The sequence below is a fragment of the Oncorhynchus tshawytscha genome, linkage group LG11 (assembly GCF_018296145.1).
Source record: "Oncorhynchus tshawytscha isolate Ot180627B linkage group LG11, Otsh_v2.0, whole genome shotgun sequence".
In the NCBI taxonomy this organism is placed as follows: domain Eukaryota; kingdom Metazoa; phylum Chordata; class Actinopteri; order Salmoniformes; family Salmonidae; genus Oncorhynchus; species Oncorhynchus tshawytscha.
This window is the reverse complement of record NC_056439.1, coordinates 28,867,689-28,885,226: the sequence shown is the minus strand read 5'-3', so window position 1 is coordinate 28,885,226 and position 17,538 is coordinate 28,867,689. Positions and strand designations below refer to the sequence as shown.

At 43.6% G+C, this 17,538-nt stretch overlaps 1 protein-coding gene across 14 annotated transcripts in view; it reads right to left on the bottom strand.

Moving 5' to 3' along the window:
- LOC112261668 (transmembrane protein KIAA1109 homolog) overlaps nt 1-17,538 on the bottom strand; it is a 127,209-nt gene that overhangs the window by 108,506 nt on the left and 1,165 nt on the right. For 13 of the 14 annotated variants that reach the window (XM_024437166.2, XM_024437168.2, XM_024437176.2 and 10 more), the window contains exons 2-3: nt 4,692-4,821; nt 2,909-3,025 (exon numbers count right to left, since the gene is read on the bottom strand). In XM_024437166.2, coding sequence (XP_024292934.1) covers nt 2,909-3,025; nt 4,692-4,788 — 214 coding nt within the window. In that variant the 5' untranslated portion in view covers nt 4,789-4,821. The remainder of the gene's footprint in view (nt 1-2,908; nt 3,026-4,691; nt 4,822-17,538) is intronic. The other variant, XM_024437175.2, reaches the window with a different exon arrangement.

Sequence of the window (17,538 nt, the reverse complement as noted above, 5' to 3'; positions counted from 1 at the left end):
GGTATGGTAGTAAGAATAATGTAAGGATTGTAAAATAAATAACGAAACAAAACAAAAGTGGGGGAATCTAAGTATATCCGTCAGAAGGTGTCAGTGATCAAACCTGGAAGTAAAAAATATGCATCGCTCTGAGCACAGCCGGGATGAAAGTGAATTTAACGTTAAATGAGAGCTCTGACCGCAATTCATTGGTCTGCTCAGCGTCTTACATGTTCGGTAGCCCTTGTTGAGCCCGTTTAATACATTTTCACCCAATATGGTATAGTATGGATTCGAGTCCTTGAGCAAACCCTAACATGCAATAACAAGGCACTCTAACCTGTACAGGGGATTGGTGTATATCCCCGGATAAACTTCTCTGCGTCCAAAACCGAGGAGAGACAAATCTTCTCACCGGAAGGCGGGGTAATTCTTAGTCTTGCAGGGAAGAGTAAGGCTGGGCGAAGATGGAGTTTGTAGAGTTTGGTCATGACATCTCTGTAGTCGGCGCGATGCTTTGCCACATCGGGCGCATAATCCTCATAGACACGGAATGGATGCTCTTTATGTGACAGGTTGCCCCTCATTCGAGCTTCACGCAGGATAAGATCCTTGGTCTTGAAACTGTGACAACAGATGATTACTGGGCGAGGACGTTGGCCCGGTCCAGGCACTGGGACAAGGGAGTGATGTGCGCGGTCCAGCTGGGGATCCGAATCCAAAACATCCGATCCCATTGCATCCTTCAATAGCTTGGCGAAGAAGTCGGTGGGGCGAGAGCCCGCCTCTACCCCCTCTGCCAGACCAACAACGCAAAGGTTATTACGTCTGGATCGGCCCTCCAGGTCCACCACTTTCACAGAAAGCCTCTGCACAGTATCCTGCAATGACGTGCATAGCTTCTCTAACTCGTCGATCCTACCAGCGTTGAATTCAGAAGCTTTCTCAAGGTCCACAATACTCTGGCCATGCGAAGCGACCGTTCGAATGATGCTCTCGATTTTGGTGTCCAGTTCAGCAATAGTGGCCTTAAGATCCTCAGCTATAGCAACACGTAGCTCCCCCAAAGCCCGGGTAAGTTCTGTAAGTGTCACGTTGTTGCATGTGCCTCCCGCCATGTCTGTCTCGTTGTTTAGTGGGGAGTAGGCCTCCGCTGTGGATTTATTGTCCTTTGGTCGCTTATTACTCTGCATTTTCATATAAAAAGTACAATCTTGTATTAGAAAGAAACGTTTGTTGTAAAAAGTGCCATAAAGTAGGTTAAATTAGATTATTTCGCAAAAAAGTTGCAGGAGCCTCTCACGCACAGCCGTTCACTCCAACATGCTAGCTCCCACTGTAAACGTTAGCTTTTTTACATGGGACATATTGCACTTTTACTTTCTTCTCCAACACTTGTTTTTGCATTATTTAAACCAAATTAAACATGTTTCATTATTTATTTGAGACTAAATTGATTTTATTATTATATTAAATTAAAATAAGTGTTAATTCAGTATTGTTGTAATTGTCATTATTACAAATATATATATAAAAATTGGCCGATTAATCGGTATCTGCATTTTTCGCTCCTCCAATCATCGGTATCGGCGTTGAAAAATCATAATCAGTTCAACATTTAGTCTCGACCCCGCCCTGCGCAACTGGGTCCTGAACTTTCTGACGGGACGCCCCCAGGTGGTGAGGGTAGTAAACAACATCTCCACCCCGCTGATCCTCAACACTGGGGCCCCACAAGAGTGAGTTCTCAGCCCTCTCCTGTACTCCCTGTTCACCCATGACTGCGTAGCCATGCACGCCTCCAACTCAATCATCAAGTTTGCAGATGACACTACAGTGGTAGGCTTGATTACCAACAAAGACGAGACGGCCTACAGGGAGGAGGTGAGGGCCCTCGGAGTATGGTGTCAGGAAAATAACCTCACACTCAACGTCAACAAAACAAAGGAGATGATTGTGGACTTCAGGAAACAGCAGAGGGAGCACCCCCCTATCCACATTGACGGGACAGTAGTGGAGAAGGTGGAAATTTAAGTTCCTCGGCGTACACATCACTGACAAACTGAAATGGTCCACCCACACAGACAGCGTGGGGAAGAAGGAGCAACAGCGCCTCTTCAACCTCAGGAGGCTGAAGAAATGTGGCTTGTCACCAAAAACACTCAAGCTTTTACAGACGCACAATCGAGAGCATCCTTTCGGGCTGTATCACCGCCTGGTATGGCAACTGCTCCGCCCACAACCGCAAGGCTCTTCAGAGGGTAGTACGGTCTGCACAATGCATCACCGGGGGCAGATGACATGCCCTCCAGGACACCTACACCACCCGATGTTCACAGGAAGGCCAAAAACCACCCGAGCCACTGCCTGTTCACCCCGCTATCATCCAGAAGGCGAGGTCAGTACAGGTGCATCAAAGCTGGGACCAAGAGACTGAAAAACAGCTTCCATCTGGCTGTTAAACAGCCATCACTAACATTGAGTGGCTGCTGCCAACATACTGACTCAAGTCTCTAGCCACTTTAATAATTAAAAATTGGATGTAATAAATGTCTCACTAGTGACTTTAAACAATGCCACTTTATATAATGTTTACATACCCTACATCACTCATCTCATATGTATATACTGTACTCTATACCATCTACCGCATCTTGCCTATGCTGTTCGGTCATCGCTCATCCATATATTTATATGTACATATCCTTATTAATTCCTTTACACTTGTGTGTATAAGGTAGTTGTGAAATTGTTTGATTATTTGTTAGATATTACTGCATGGTCGGAACTAGAAGCAGAAGCATTTCACTACACTCGCATTAACATCTGCTAACCATGTGTATGTGACCGATAAAAGTCTGCTTCTGCAAATCTCAGGCAATTTTCACCATAACACGTCTGCAAGCTTAATTTCATTATTTGCACTCACCGATGTGAATGTAGCCATTCTTGCAGAGTCTGTTGATGATGAGGGTTAAGATGAGGCCGATGTTGCGGGAGTTGTAATAGGTCAGGTAGATGATCCATCCACAGGACAGAATGGTGGCTGGAAGAAAAAACAGAGCATTTCCTCAATCTACACACAATACCCCATAATGACAAAGTGAAAACAGGTTTAGATATTTTTTTTGCACATTTATTTTAAAAGATTAAACGTATTTACATAAGTATTCAGACCCTTTGCTATGCTCAGGTGCATCCTGTTTCCATTGATCATCCTTGAAATGTTTCTACAACTTGATTGGAGTCCACCAGTGGTAAATTCAACTGATTGGACATGATTTGGAAGGGCACACACCTGTCTATATAAGGTCCCACATGAGGTCGAAGGAATTGTCGGTAGAGCTCTGAGACAGGATTGTGTCGAGGTACAGATTTGGGGAAGGGTACCAAAACAATTCTGCAGCATTGAATGTCCCCAAGAACACCAGTGGCCTCCATCATTCTTAAATGGAAGAAGTTTGGAACCACCAAGACTGGCCGCCCGGGCCAAACTGAGCAATTGGGGGGGGGGCCTTGGTCAGGAAGGTGAAAAAGAAGCCGATGTTCACTCTGACAGAGTTCTATAGTCCCTCTGTGGAGATGGGACAACCTTCCACAAGGACAACCATCTTTGCAGCACTCCACCAATCAGGCAAGACGGAAGCCACTCTTCAGTAAAATGCACTACAGTCCGTTTGGAGTTTGCCAAAAAGCATGTAAAGGACTCTCAGACTATGAAAAACAAGATTCTCTGGTCTGATGAAACCAAGACTGAACTCTTTGGCCTGAATGCCATGCATCACGTCTGTAGGAAACCTGCACCATCCCTATGGTGAAGCACGGTGGTGGCAGCACCATGCTTGGGGATGTTTTTCAGCGGCAGGTACTGGGAGACTAGTCAGGACCGAGGGAAAGACGAACAACGCAAAATACAGAGAGGTCTTAGATGAAAACCTGCTCCAGAGCACCCAGGACCTCAGACTGGGGAAAAGGTTTATCTTCCAACAGGACAATGACACTAAGCACACAGCCAAGACAACGCAGGAGTGGCTTCCGGACAAGTCTCTGAATGTCCTTGAGTGGCCCAGCCAGAGCCCGGACTTGAACATCTCTGGAGAGACCTGAAAATAGCTGTGCAGCAAATAACCTGACAGAGCTTGAGAGGATCTGCAGAGAAGAATGGGAGAAACTCAGGTGTGCTCAAATACAGGTGTGACAAGCTTGAAGCGTCATACTCAAGAAGCCTCAATGCTGTAATCGGTGCCAAAGGTGTTTCAACAAAGTACTGAGTAAAGGGTATGAATAAAGAAAAACCCTTTAATGACTGGTACTGTATGTAAATGTGATCGTTTTTTTATACATTTTCAGAAATGTCTAAAAACCTGTTTTTGCTATGTCATTATGGGGTAATGTGTGCAGATTGATGAGGGGTGAAACAATTGAATCCATTTTAGAACAAGGCTGTAACGTAACAAAATGTGTAAAAGGTCAGGGGGTATGAATACTTTCCGAAAGCACTGTAGATAGCTATGCCTCAAATGGCTATGCCTCAAATCATTGTTATGATATGATAGTGTTAAATGAGGCTTCACACCAGTATACTTAGAGTTAAGTGCTCCCCATTCATCAAATCAAATGTGAGAAATGGCTGTGATTCAATGCAGCCTGCACTCCCACTAACTCAGGTACTGCCCCCACCCCCAAGTCTAGAAAATTCCCTCAACACTTACCCACAAGGAGCCACACAAAATTGGAGTCATGCTTGGTGAGGAACTCATCCAAGTCTCCAAAACTGGGGAAGGTGCTGTCGTTAGCTTTAGCATCCATGGCTACAGCTGTGGCTCAGTATGACAACCAGCACTGAAACATACCAAAGTGGGTCATAAGATGAGTACAGTGATACTCAAAGCAGACAGCCAAACAACTCTGTGTTTCAAAATCCATTCTTCTGGGAAAACCCCAGACATAACATTTCTGTTCGGTCCCAGCACTAGAACAGATTCAACTAGTCAACTAATCATCAATGCCTTTTCATGGTTGAATCAGGTGTGCCACAAAAATGTGCAACAGCTGAGGGACCCTGAAAAACAGAAAGGTTTTCCAAACTAGTAGACTACATTGTTAAATGATTTGCATGACATGCTAGTTGTTACGAACTATGAGCCAGGTCGTAAAACTAACCAGCATCTCTTGGGGTTCAGGCGTAAGCTAAGACGTGCTCTCTCACGGTACAGTCCGACATTGTTTAACCTAGACACTTCCAGATTGTTTACTGAACAAAAATAGAAAACGCAACATGCAAAAATGTAAAATCTATGGATTTCACATTACTGGGCAAGGGCTCAGCCATGGTTGGGTTATGCCTGGGAGGGCATAGGCCCATTCACTTGTGAGCCAGGCCCAGCCAATCGGAATGAGTTTATCACAAAAGGGCTTTATTACAGACAGAAATACCTGCCCCCCACCCCGCAGGTGAAGACAGATGTGGAGGTCATGGGCTGGCGTGGTTACACGTGGTCTGCGGTTGAGGCCGGTTGGATGTACTGTCAAATTCTCTAAAATTATGGAGGCGGCTTATGGTAGAGAAATGAACATCCGGTTATGTGGCAACAGCTCTGTTGGACATTCCTGCAGTCAGCTTGCAAATTGCACGCTCCCTCACCTTGACACATGTGGCATTGTGTTGGGTGACAAAACTGCACATTTTAGAGTGGCCTTTTAATGTCCCCAGCACAAGGTGCACCTGTGTAATGATTATGCTGTTTATTCAGCTCTTGATATGCCATACCTGTCAGGTGGATGTATTATCTTGGTTAAAGGAAAAATTTGTGCACAAAATTGAGAAGCTTATTGTATGGAACATGGAACATTTCTGGGATGTTTTATTTCAAAACATGAAACCAACACTATACATGTTGGTTTATATTTTTATTTAGTATAGTTTTGAATGAATGGAGCCAAGTGTTTCTCAGGCAGGTCATGTGGAGTGAGGCAAGAGTGACACCTCTTATGTGTGTGTGTGTGTAAGTAAGGCTGAATGCACAAGCATGGTGTGTGTGTGGCCAGTTGTTAAGCAGTAAAATTAGAGGTCAGTACAGTGGTGAACACACACACAGAACCAGAGTGTAAATCCCTACCTAACCCACCTGAGTTCGCACTGTGTAGAAAAGTTTTAATAAAAACAGGACAGTGCGTGTAGTGAAGAAATTCTAAATGTTTATTACACAAATGTTAATACATATTAATGGAGATAGTGTCTTCGGAAAATATTCAGACCACTTGATTTTTCCCCCACATTTTGTTACGTTACAGACTTATTCTAAAATGTATTAAATTGTTGTTGTTTTTCCTCAGCAATCAACACACAACACCCCATAATGACAACATTTTTGCAAATGTGATATTTGTATTTTTAATACATTTACATAAGTAATTCAGACCCTTTACTCAGTACTTTGTTGAAGCACCTTTGGCAACGATTACAGCCTTGAGTCTTCTTGGGTATGAAGCTACAAGCTTGGAAGACCTGTATTTGGGGTGTTTCTCCCATTCTTCTCTTCAGATCATCTCAAGCTCTGTTAGGTTAGATCGGGTTCAAGTCCGGGCTCTTGCTGGGCCAATCAAGGACATTCAAAGACTTGTCCCAAAGCCACTCCTGCATTGTCTTGTCTGAGAGCTAAGGATCGTTGTCCTGTTGGAGAATGAACCTTCGCCCTAGTCGGAGGTCCTGAGCGCTCTGGAGCAGGTTTTCATCAAGGATTACTCTGGGGCGGCAGGTAGCCTAGTGGTTAGAGCATTGGGCCAGTAACCGAAAGGTTGCTGGATCGAATCCTTGGGCTGACAAGGTAAAAATCTGTCGTTCTGCACCTGAACAAGGCACTGTTCCCCGGTAGGCCGCCATTGTAAAATTGAATTTGTTCTTAACTGAACGCCTAGTTAAATAAAAGGGTTACATTTAAAAAATAAATAAAAAATTAAACTTTGCTCCATAAATCTTTCCCTCGATAGACGTCCCTGCCGCTGAAAAACTTCCAAAGCATAATGCCACCATGTGCCTTTTTAGGTGTCTTTTGGCAAACTCCAAGCGGGCTGTTGTGTGCCTTTTAGTGGAAAAGCTTCCGTCTGGCCACTGGAATGTTCTCCCATCTCCACAGAGGAACTCCAGAGCTCTGTCAGAGTGACCATCTGGTTCTTGGTCACCTCCCCCACCAACGCCCTTCTCCCCCAATCGCTCAGTTTGTCCGGGTGGCCAGCTCTAGGAAGAGTCTTGGTGGTTCCAAACTTCTTCCATTTAAGAATGATGGAGGCCACTGTGTTCTTGGGGATCTTCAATGCAGCAGACATTTTTTGGTACTCTTCCCCAGATCTGTGCCTTCGGCACAATCCTGTCACAGACCTCTATGATCAATGGAAACATGAGGCACCTGAGCTCAATTTCGATTTTCATAGCAAAGGGTCTGAATACTTATTTACATAAGGTTTTGTTTTTTCTATTTAATACATTTGCAAAAAAAATGAAAAACCTTAAGTCGCTTTGTCATTATGGGGTATTGTGTGTAGATTGCTGAGAATTTGTAATTAATCCATTTTAGACTAAATCTGTAAAGTAACAAAATGTGGAAAGTCAAGGGGTCTGAATACTTTCCAAAGGCATTGTAAGCACTGCCGTTCATAAACACTCCTGTGCGTATGAGTGTTAAGTGAAACCAGGGGTGTCTTCATTACGACGATTCTGTTGCAAAACGTTTTGAAAAGAAACCATTTATGCTACTCCAATTGCTGTTAAGTTTCGTTTTGTTCTTAAAATGGAAGCTACAGTTAAGTATTGTCTCTCTAAAAAATATATGTAAAAAAATTAGCTGCTGGATGAAGTTAAGAAACTCTGCAGACTTCACTTCAGAGCATGGAAGAATCGATCATTTATAGATGTGCAGAGTGTGGCAAACAAGTAACAGACTATTGAGACTGGAATAGCAACATGTGGAAACCATACATTTAAAATGAACTAATTTCCATTTAAAGACCCAGTGTAGTCAAAAATGTGTTTTTACCTGTACTTATACAGTTGAAGTCGGACGTTTACATACACTTAGGTTGGAGTCACTAAAACTCATTTTCAACCACTTATTCACAAACTATGGTTTTGGCAAGTCAGTTAGGACATCTACTTTGTGCATGACAAGTCATTTTCCAACAATTGTTTACAGACAGATTATTTCACTTATAATTCACTGTATCACAATTCCAGTGGGTCAGAAGTTTACATACACTAAGTTGACAGTTTGGAAAATTCCAGAATATTATGTCATGGCTTTAGAAGCTTCTGATAGGCTAATTGACATCATTTGAGTCAAATGGTAGTGTACCTGTGGATGTATTTCAAGGCCTACCTTCAAACTCAGTGCCTCTTTCCTTGACATCATGGGAAAATCAAAAGAAATCAGCCAAGATCATGCAGCCATCATACCGCTCAGGAAGGAGAAGCGTTCTCCAAGAGATGAACGCACTTTGGTGCAAAAAGTGCAAATCAATCCCTGAACCACAGCAAAGGACCTTGTGAAGATGCTTGAGGAAACAGGTACAAAAGTGTCTATATCCACAGTAAAACGAGTCCTATATCGACATAACCTGAAAGGTCGCACAGCAAGGAAGAAGCCACTGCTCCAAAACGGCCATAAAAAAGCCAGACTACGGTTTGCAACTGCACATGGGGACAAAGATTGTACTTCTTGGAGAAATGTCCTTTGGTCTGATGAAACCAAATTAGAACTGTTTGGCCATAATGACCATCGTTATGTTTGGAGGAAAAAGGGGGAGGCTTGCAAGCCGAAGAACACCATCCCAACCGTGAAGCACGGGGGTGGCAGCATCATGTTGTGGGGGTGCTTTGCTGCAGGAGGGACTAGTGCACTTCACAAAATACACTGCTTAAAAAAATAAAGGGAACACTGAAATAACACATCCTAGATCTGAATGAATGAAATATTCTTATTAAATACTTTTTTTCATTACATAGTTGAATGTGCTGACAACAAAATCACACAAAAATGATCAATGGAAATCAAATTTATCAACCCATGGAGGTCTGGATTTGGAGTCACACTCAAAATTAAAGTGGAAAACCACACTACAGGCTGATCCAACTTTGATGTAATGTCCTTAAAACAAGTCAAAATGAGGCTCAGTAGTGTGTGTGGCCTCCACGTGCCTGTATGACCTCCCTACAATGCCTGGGCATGCTCCTGATGAGGTGGCGGATGGTCTCCTGAGTGATCTCCTCCCAGACCTGGACTAAAGCATTCGCCAACTGGACAGTCTGTAGTGCAACGTGGCGTTGGTGGATGGAGCGAGACATGATGTCCCAGATGTGCTCAATTGGATTCAGGTCTGGGGAACGGGCGGGTCAGTCCATAGCATCAATGCCTTCCTCTTGCAGGAACTGCTGACACACACCAGCCACATTAGGTCTAGCATTGTCTTGCATTAGGAGGAACCCAGGGCCAACCGCACCAGCATATGGTCTCACAAGGGGTCTGAGGATCTCATCTCGGTACCTAATGGCAGACAGACTACCTCTGGCGAGCACATGGAGGGCTGTGAAATGCCACCCCACACCATGACTGACCTACCGCCAAACCGGTCATGCTGGAGGATGTTGCAGGCAGCAGAACATTCTCCACGGCGTCTCCAGACTCGGTCACGTCTGTCACATGTGCTCAGTGTGAACCTGCTTTCATCTGTGAAGAGCACAGAGCGCCAGTGGCGAATTTGCCAATCTTGGTGTTCTCTGGCAAATGCCAAACGTCCTGCACGTGTTGGGCTGTAAGCACAACCCCCACCTGTGGACGTCGGGCCCTCATACCACCCTCATGGAGTCTGTTTCTGACCGTTTGAGCAGACACATGCACATTTGTGGTCATTTTGCAGGGCTCTGGCAGTGCTCCTCCTTGCACAAAGGCGGAGGTAGCGGTCCTGCTGCTGGGTTGTTGCCCTCCTACGGCCTCCTCCACGTCTCCTGATGTACTGGCCTGTCTCCTGGTAGCGTCTCCATGCTCTGGACACTACGTTGACAGACACAGCAAACCTTCTTGCCACAGCTTGCATTGATGTCCCATCCTGGATGAGCTGCACTACCTGAGCCACTTGTGTGGGTTGTAGACTCCGTCTCATGCTACCACTAGAGTGAAAGCACCGCCAGCATTCAAAAGTGACCAAAACATCAGCCAAGAAGCATAGGAACTGAGAAGTGGTCTGTGGTCACCACCTGCAGAACCACTCCTTATTGGGGGTGTCTTGCTAATTGCCTATAATTTCCACCTGTTGTCTACTCCATTTGCACAACAGCATGTGAAATTTATTGTCAATCAGTGTTGCTTCCTAAGTGGACAGTTTGATTTCACAGAAGTGTGATTGACTTGGAGTTACATTGTGTTTAATTGTTCCCTTTATTTTTTTGAGCAGTGTATATGGATGAGCGACGGCCGAGCGGCACAGGCAAGGTGCAATAGATGGTATAAAATACAGTATACACATATGAGATGAGTAATGTGAGATATGTAAAAAATAATTAAAGTGGCATTTTTTAAAGTGACTATTGATCCATTTATTAAAGTTGCCAATGATTCGAGTCTATGTAGGCAGAAGCCTGCCTCTCTGTGTTAGTGATGCCTGTTTAGCAGTCTGATGGCCTTGAGATAAAAGCTGTTTTTCAGTCTCTCGGTCCCAGCTTTGATGCACCTGTACTGACATTGTCTTCTGGGTGGTAGCGGGGTGAACAGGCAGTGGCTCAGGTGGCTGTTGTCCTTGATGATCTTTTTGGCCTTCCTGTAACATAGGGTGCTGTAGGTGCCCTGGAGGGCAGGTAGTTTGCCCCCGGGGATGCGTTGTGCAGACCGCACCACCATCTGGAGAGCCTTGCGGGTAGAAGGCGGAGCAGTTGCCATACCAGGCGGTGATACAACTCGACTGGATGCTCTCCATTGTGCCTCTGTAAAAGCTTGTGAGGGTTTTAGGTGACAAGCCAAAGGTTGAAGTTAGGTGACAAGTCTTCTGAGGTTGAAGTTGCACTGTTACACATTCTTCACCACGCTGTCTGTGTGAGTGGACCATTTCAGTTAGTCCGTGATGTGTATGCCGAGGAACTTTTTTTTTTAAATAAATAAAAAAACGTTCCACCTTCTCCACTACTGTCCCGTCGATGTGGATAGGGGGGTGCACCTTCCGCTGTTTCCTGAAGTCCATGATCATCTCCTTTGTTTTGTTGACGTTGAGTGAGAGGTTGTTTTCCTGACACCACACTCCGAGTGCCCTCACCTCCTCCCTGTTGGCTGTCTTGTCGTTGTTGGTAATCAAAACCACTATCGTTGTGTCGTCTGAATTGGCCACGCAGTCATGGGTGAAGAGGGAGTACAGGAGGGGGCTGAGCACGCACCCTTGTGGGGCCCCAGTGTTGAGGATCAGCGAAGTGGAGATGTTTCCTACCTTCACCACCTGGGGGCGGCCCATCAGAGAGTCCAGGACCCAATTGCACAGGGCGGGGTTTAGACTCAGGGCCTCCAGCTTGATTATGAGCTTTGAGGGTACCATGGTGTTGAATGCTGAGCTGTAGTCAATGAACAGCATTCTTACATAGGTATTCATCTTGTCCAGATGGGATAGGGCAGTGTGCAGTATGATGGCAATTGCATCGTCTGTGGACCTGTTGGGGCAGTATGCAAACTGAAGTGGGTCTAGGGAGGCAGGTAAGGTGGAGGTGATATGATCTTTGACTAGTCTCTCAAAGCACCTCATGATGACAGAAGTGAATGCTACAGGACGATAGTCATTTAGTTCAGTAATCTTTGACTTCTTGGGTACAGGAACAATGGTGGCCATCTTGAAGCAGCTGGTCTGCACATGCTCTGAGGACGCGGCTCGGGATGCCGTCTGGGTCAGCAGCCTTGCGAGGGTTAACATGTTTAAATGTCTTACTCGCGTCGGCCACAGAGAAGAAGAGGGGGGGCCCGCAGTCCTTGGTAGCAGGCCGCTTCAGTGGCACTGTATTATCCTCAAAGCGGTCTAAGGTGTTTAGTTTGTCTGGAAGCAAGACATCGGTGTCTGTGACGAGGCTGGTTTTCACAACTGCCTGTAGACCCTGCCACATACGTCTCGTGTCTGAGCTGTTGAATTGTGACTCCACTTTCTCCCTATACCAACATTTTGCTTGTTTGATTGCCTTGCAGAGGGAATAACTACACTGTTTATATTCGGCCATATTCCTAGTCATCTTATCATGGTTGAATGCGGTGGTTCGTACTTTCAGTTTTGCGCAAATGCCGCCATCCATCCATGGTTTCTGGTTTGGGTAGGTTTTAATAGTCACAGTGGGTACAACATCTCCAATGCACTTCCTTATAAATTCACTCACCAAGTCAAGGTATAAATCGATGTTATTCTGAGGCTTCCCAGAACATTTCCCAGTCCGCGTGATCAAAACAATCTTGAAGCGTGGATTCCGATTGGTCAGACCAGCGTTGAATGATTTTAGTCACGGGTACATCCTGTTTCAGTTTCTGCCTGTAGGACGGTAGGAGCAAAATGGAGTTGAGGTTGGAACACCCCCGCCCTTCTTCCCAGAGAAATGTTTATTTCTGTCGGCGCGATGCATGAAGAAACCCGGTGGCTGTACCAAGTCTGACAACATATCCCGAGAGAGCCATGGTTCTAAAAAACAGAATGTTACAATCTCTGATGTCTCTCTGGAAGGCAACCCTTGCCCTAATTTCATCCACCTTATTGTCTAGAGACCGGACATCAGCGAGTAAAATATACTGGGAAGCGGTGGGTGGTGTGCACGCCTCCAAAAGTCTGACCAGGAGGTCAGTCCGTCTACCTCTTCTGCAGCGACGTTGTTTTGGGTCGGCCTCTGGGATTAGATCCAATGTCCTGTGTGGTGGTCCGAACTTAGGATCCGCTTCGGGAAAGTCGTATTCCTGATCGTAATGTTAATATCCAATAGTTCTTTCCGGGTGTATGTAAAAATGCTTAAGATTTTCTGGGCTAACAAAGAAAGAAATAATACATAACAAAACTAAAAATACTGCATAGTTTCCTAAGGACTCGAAGAGAGGCGACCTTCTCTGTCGCGCCATCTTGCCAACCTCTCACATGTAGCGTAATATACTGTTGAATATGGAAGTTTACATACACCATAGCCAAATACATTTAAATTCAGTTTTTCATAAAGATATGTCTATATAGGACTCGTTTTACAGTGGATATAGATACTTTTGTACCCGTTTCCTCCAGCATCTTCACAAGGTCCTTTGCTGTTGTTCTGGGATTGATTTGCACTTTTCGCACCAAAGTATGTTCTAGAGGTCGACCGATTAATCGGAATGGCGGATTAATTAGGGCCGATTTCAAAACAATCGGTAATCAGCATTTTTGGATACTGATCATGGCCGATTACGTTGCACTCCACGAGGAGACTGCGTGGCAGGCTGACTACCTGTTATGCGAGTGCAGCAAGGAGCCAATGTAAGGTGCTAGCTAGCATTAAACTTATCTTATAAAAAACAATCTTAACATAATCACTAGTTAACTACACATGGTTGATGATATTACTAGTTTATCTAGCTTGTCCTGCGTTGCATATAATCGATGCAGTGCCTGTTAATTTATCATTGAATCACAGCCTACTTCGCCAAACGGGTGATTTAACTCGCACATTCGAGAAAAAAAGCACTGTTGTTGCACCAATGTGTACCTTACCATAAACGTCAACGCCTTTCTTAAAATCAATACACAAGTATATATGTTTAAACCTGCATATTTAGTTAATATTGCCTGCTAACATGCATTTCTTTTAACAAGGGAAATTGTGTCACTTCTCTTGCGTTCGGTGCAACAGAGTCAGGGTATATGCAACAGTTTGGGCCGCCTGGCTTTTTGCAAACTAACTTGCCAGAACTGTACGTAATTATGACATAACATTGAAGGTTTTGCAATGTAACAGCAATATTTACTCATAGATGCCACCCATTAAATGTTTTGTTTTCGAAATGACCATTTGACCATATTAATGACCTATGGCTTGTATTTCTGTGTGTTATTATGTTATAATTAAGTCTATGATTTGATAGAACAGTCTGACTGAGTGGTGGTAGGCAGCAGCAGGTTCGTAAGCATTCATTCAAACAGCACTTTCGTGAATTTGCAAGCAGCTCTTCGCAATGCTTCAAGCAGTGTGCTGTTTATGACTTCAAGCCTGTCAACTCCCGAGATTAGGCTGGCAATATTAAAGTACCTATTATAACATCCAATAGTCAAAGGTTTATGGAATACAAATGGTATAGAGAGAAATAGTCCTATAATAACTACAACCTAAAACTTCTTACCTGGGACTATTGAAGACTCATGTTAAAAGGAACCACGAGCTTTCATATCTTCTCATGTTCTGAGCAAGGAACTTACAGTGCCTTGCGAAAGTATTCGGCCCCCTTGAACTTTGCGACCTTTTGCCACATTTCAGGCTTCAAACATAAAGATATAAAACTGTATTTTTTTGTGAAGAATCAACAACAAGTGGGACACAATCATGAAGTGGAACGACATTTATTGGATATTTCAAACTTTTTTAACAAGTCAAAAACTGAAAAATTGGGCGTGCAAAATTATTCAGCCCCTTTACTTTCAGTGCAGCAAACTCTCTCCAGAAGTTCAGTGAGGATCTCTGAATGATCCAATGTTGACCTAAATGACTAATGATGATAAATACAATCCACCTGTGTGTAATCAAGTCTCCGTATAAATGCACCTGCACTGTGATAGTCTCAGAGGTCCGTTAAAAGCGCAGAGAGCATCATGAAGAACAAGGAACACACCAGGCAGGTCCGAGATACTGTTGTGAAGAAGTTTAAAGCCGGATTTGGATACAAAAATATTTCCAAAGCTTTAAACATCCCAAGGAGCACTGTGCAAGCGATAATATTGAAATGGAAGGAGTATCAGACCACTGTAAATCTACCAAGACCTGGCCGTCCCTCTAAACTTTCAGCTCATACAAGGAGAAGACTGATCAGAGATGCAGCCAAGAGGCCCATGATCACTCTGGATGAACTGCAGAGATGGGAGACTCTGTCCATAGGACAACAATCAGTCGTATATTGCACAAATCTGGCCTTTATGGAAGAGTGGCAAGAAGAAAGCCATTTCTTAAAGATATCCATAAAAAGCGTTGTTTAAAGTTTGCCACAAGCCACCTGGGAGACACACCAAACATGTGGAAGAAGGTGCTCTGGTCAGATGAAACCAAAATTGAACTTTTTGGCAACAATGCAAAATGTTATGTTTGGCGTAAAAGCAACACAGCTCATCACCCTGAACACACCATCCCCACTGTCAAACATGGTGGTGGCAGCATCATGGTTTGGGCCTGCTTTTCTTCAGCAGGGACAGGGAAGATGGTTAAAATTGATGGGAAGATGGATGGAGCCAAATACAGGACCATTCTGGAAGAAAACCTGATGGAGTCTGCAAAAGACCTGTGACTGGGACGGAGATTTGTCTTCCAACAAGACAATGATCCAAAACATAAAGCAAAATCTACAATGGAATGGTTAAAAAAATAAACATATCCAGGTGTTAGAATGGCCAAGTCAAAGTCCAGACCTGAATCCAATCGAGAATCTGTGGAAAGAACTGAAAACTGCTGTTCACAAATGCTCTCCATCCAACCTCACTGAGCTCGAGCTGTTTTGCAAGGAGGAATGGGAAAAAATTCAGTCTCTCGATGTGCAAAACTGATAGAGCCATACCCCAAGCGACTTACAGCTGTAATCGCAGCATAACTTAAGGGGGCTGAATAATTTTGCACGCCCAATTTTTCAGTTTTTGATTTGTTAAAAAAGTTTGAAATATCCGATAAATGACGTTCCACTTCATGATTGTGTCCCACTTGTTGTTGATTCTTCACAAAAAAAATACAGTTTTATATCTTTATGTTTGAAGCCTGAAATGTGGCAAAAGGTCGCAAAGTTCAAGGGGGCCGAATACTTTCGCAAGGCACTGTAAATGTTAGCTTTCTTACATGGCACATATTACACTTTTACTTTCTTCTCAAACACTTTGTTTTTGCATTATTTAAAACAAATTGAACATGTTTCTTTATTTGAGACTAAATTGGTTTTATTGATGTATTATATTAAGTTAAAATAAGTGTTCATTGTTCATTCAGTATTGTTGTAATTGTCATTCTTACAAATATATATAAAAATCGGCCGATTAATCGGTATCTGCTTTTTTTTTGTCTTCCAATAATCTGTATCGGTGCTGAAAAATCTAAATTGCTCGACCTCTAGTACGTTCACCTCTAGTAGACAGAACACGTCTCCTTCCTGAGCAGTATGAGGCTGCGTGGTCCCATGGTGTTTATACTTGCTTACTATTGTTTGTACAGATTAACATGGTACCTTCAGGGGTTTGGAAATTGCTACCAAGGATGAACCAGACTTGTTGAGGTCTACAATTTTTTTCTGGGGTCTTGGCCGATTTCTTTTGAATTTCCCATGATGACAAGCAAAGAGGCATTGCGTTTGAAGGTAGGCCTTGAAATACATCCACAGGTACACCTCCAATTGACTCAAATGATGTCAATTAGCCTATGACATCATTTTCTGGAATTTTCCAAGCTGTTTAAAAGCAGTCAACTTAGTGTATGTAAACTTCTGACCCACTGGAATTGTGATACAGTGAATTATAAGTGAAATAATCTGTCTCGAAACAATTGTTGGAAAAATGACATATGTCATGAACAAAGTAGATGTCCTAACCGACTTGCCAAAACTATAGTTTGCTAACAAGACATTTGTGGAGTGGTTGAAAAACAAGTTAATGACTCCAACCTAAGTGTATGTAAACTTCCGACTTCAACTGTACTATCAACTCCTGCAGAATTATACATTTCTCGCAGTGAAATTAAACAAATGTACGTTTTGTCTCGGGAACACGAGTGGAGAAATATGATTTCTTTCAGTATCTCTTGAGAAAATGTGAATGGGTGTGAAATGTGTTCTTTGACACTTATGCAAGCAGACAGTAATTTCAACCTTGACTTTGAATTGTTCCAGTCTTGTGTTGGATAGTCAAAGGCAGCTAGCTAACATAGCATCCCTCTGTTTGAGCATGGTGTTTGAGTAGACTAAACTAGCTAGCTGCATTTTCTAGCTAAGTAAGTGGAAGTAAAACAAATAGATGAAATATAACTCTCTCTCGGTTCTCCATTTTTGAAGAAATTAATTAGTTAACTGTTAAACTACTGTCTTTTTCTCTCCGAGTCAACTACTCAACACATTGATGCACTATGCAGTGCTAGGCTAGCTGTAGCTTGTGCTTTCAGTAGTAGATTACGTATCTGATTCTTTGGACAACATGTCAGTTCATGCAGCAAGAGCTGTGATAGGTTGGAGGACGTCCTCCGGAAGTTGTCATAATTACTGTGTAGCCGGAAGATGTTGAGAACCACGAGCCTCCTAGGTTTAGTATTGAAGTCAATGTACCCAGAGGAGGACACAAGCTAGCTGTCTTCTGGCTACACCA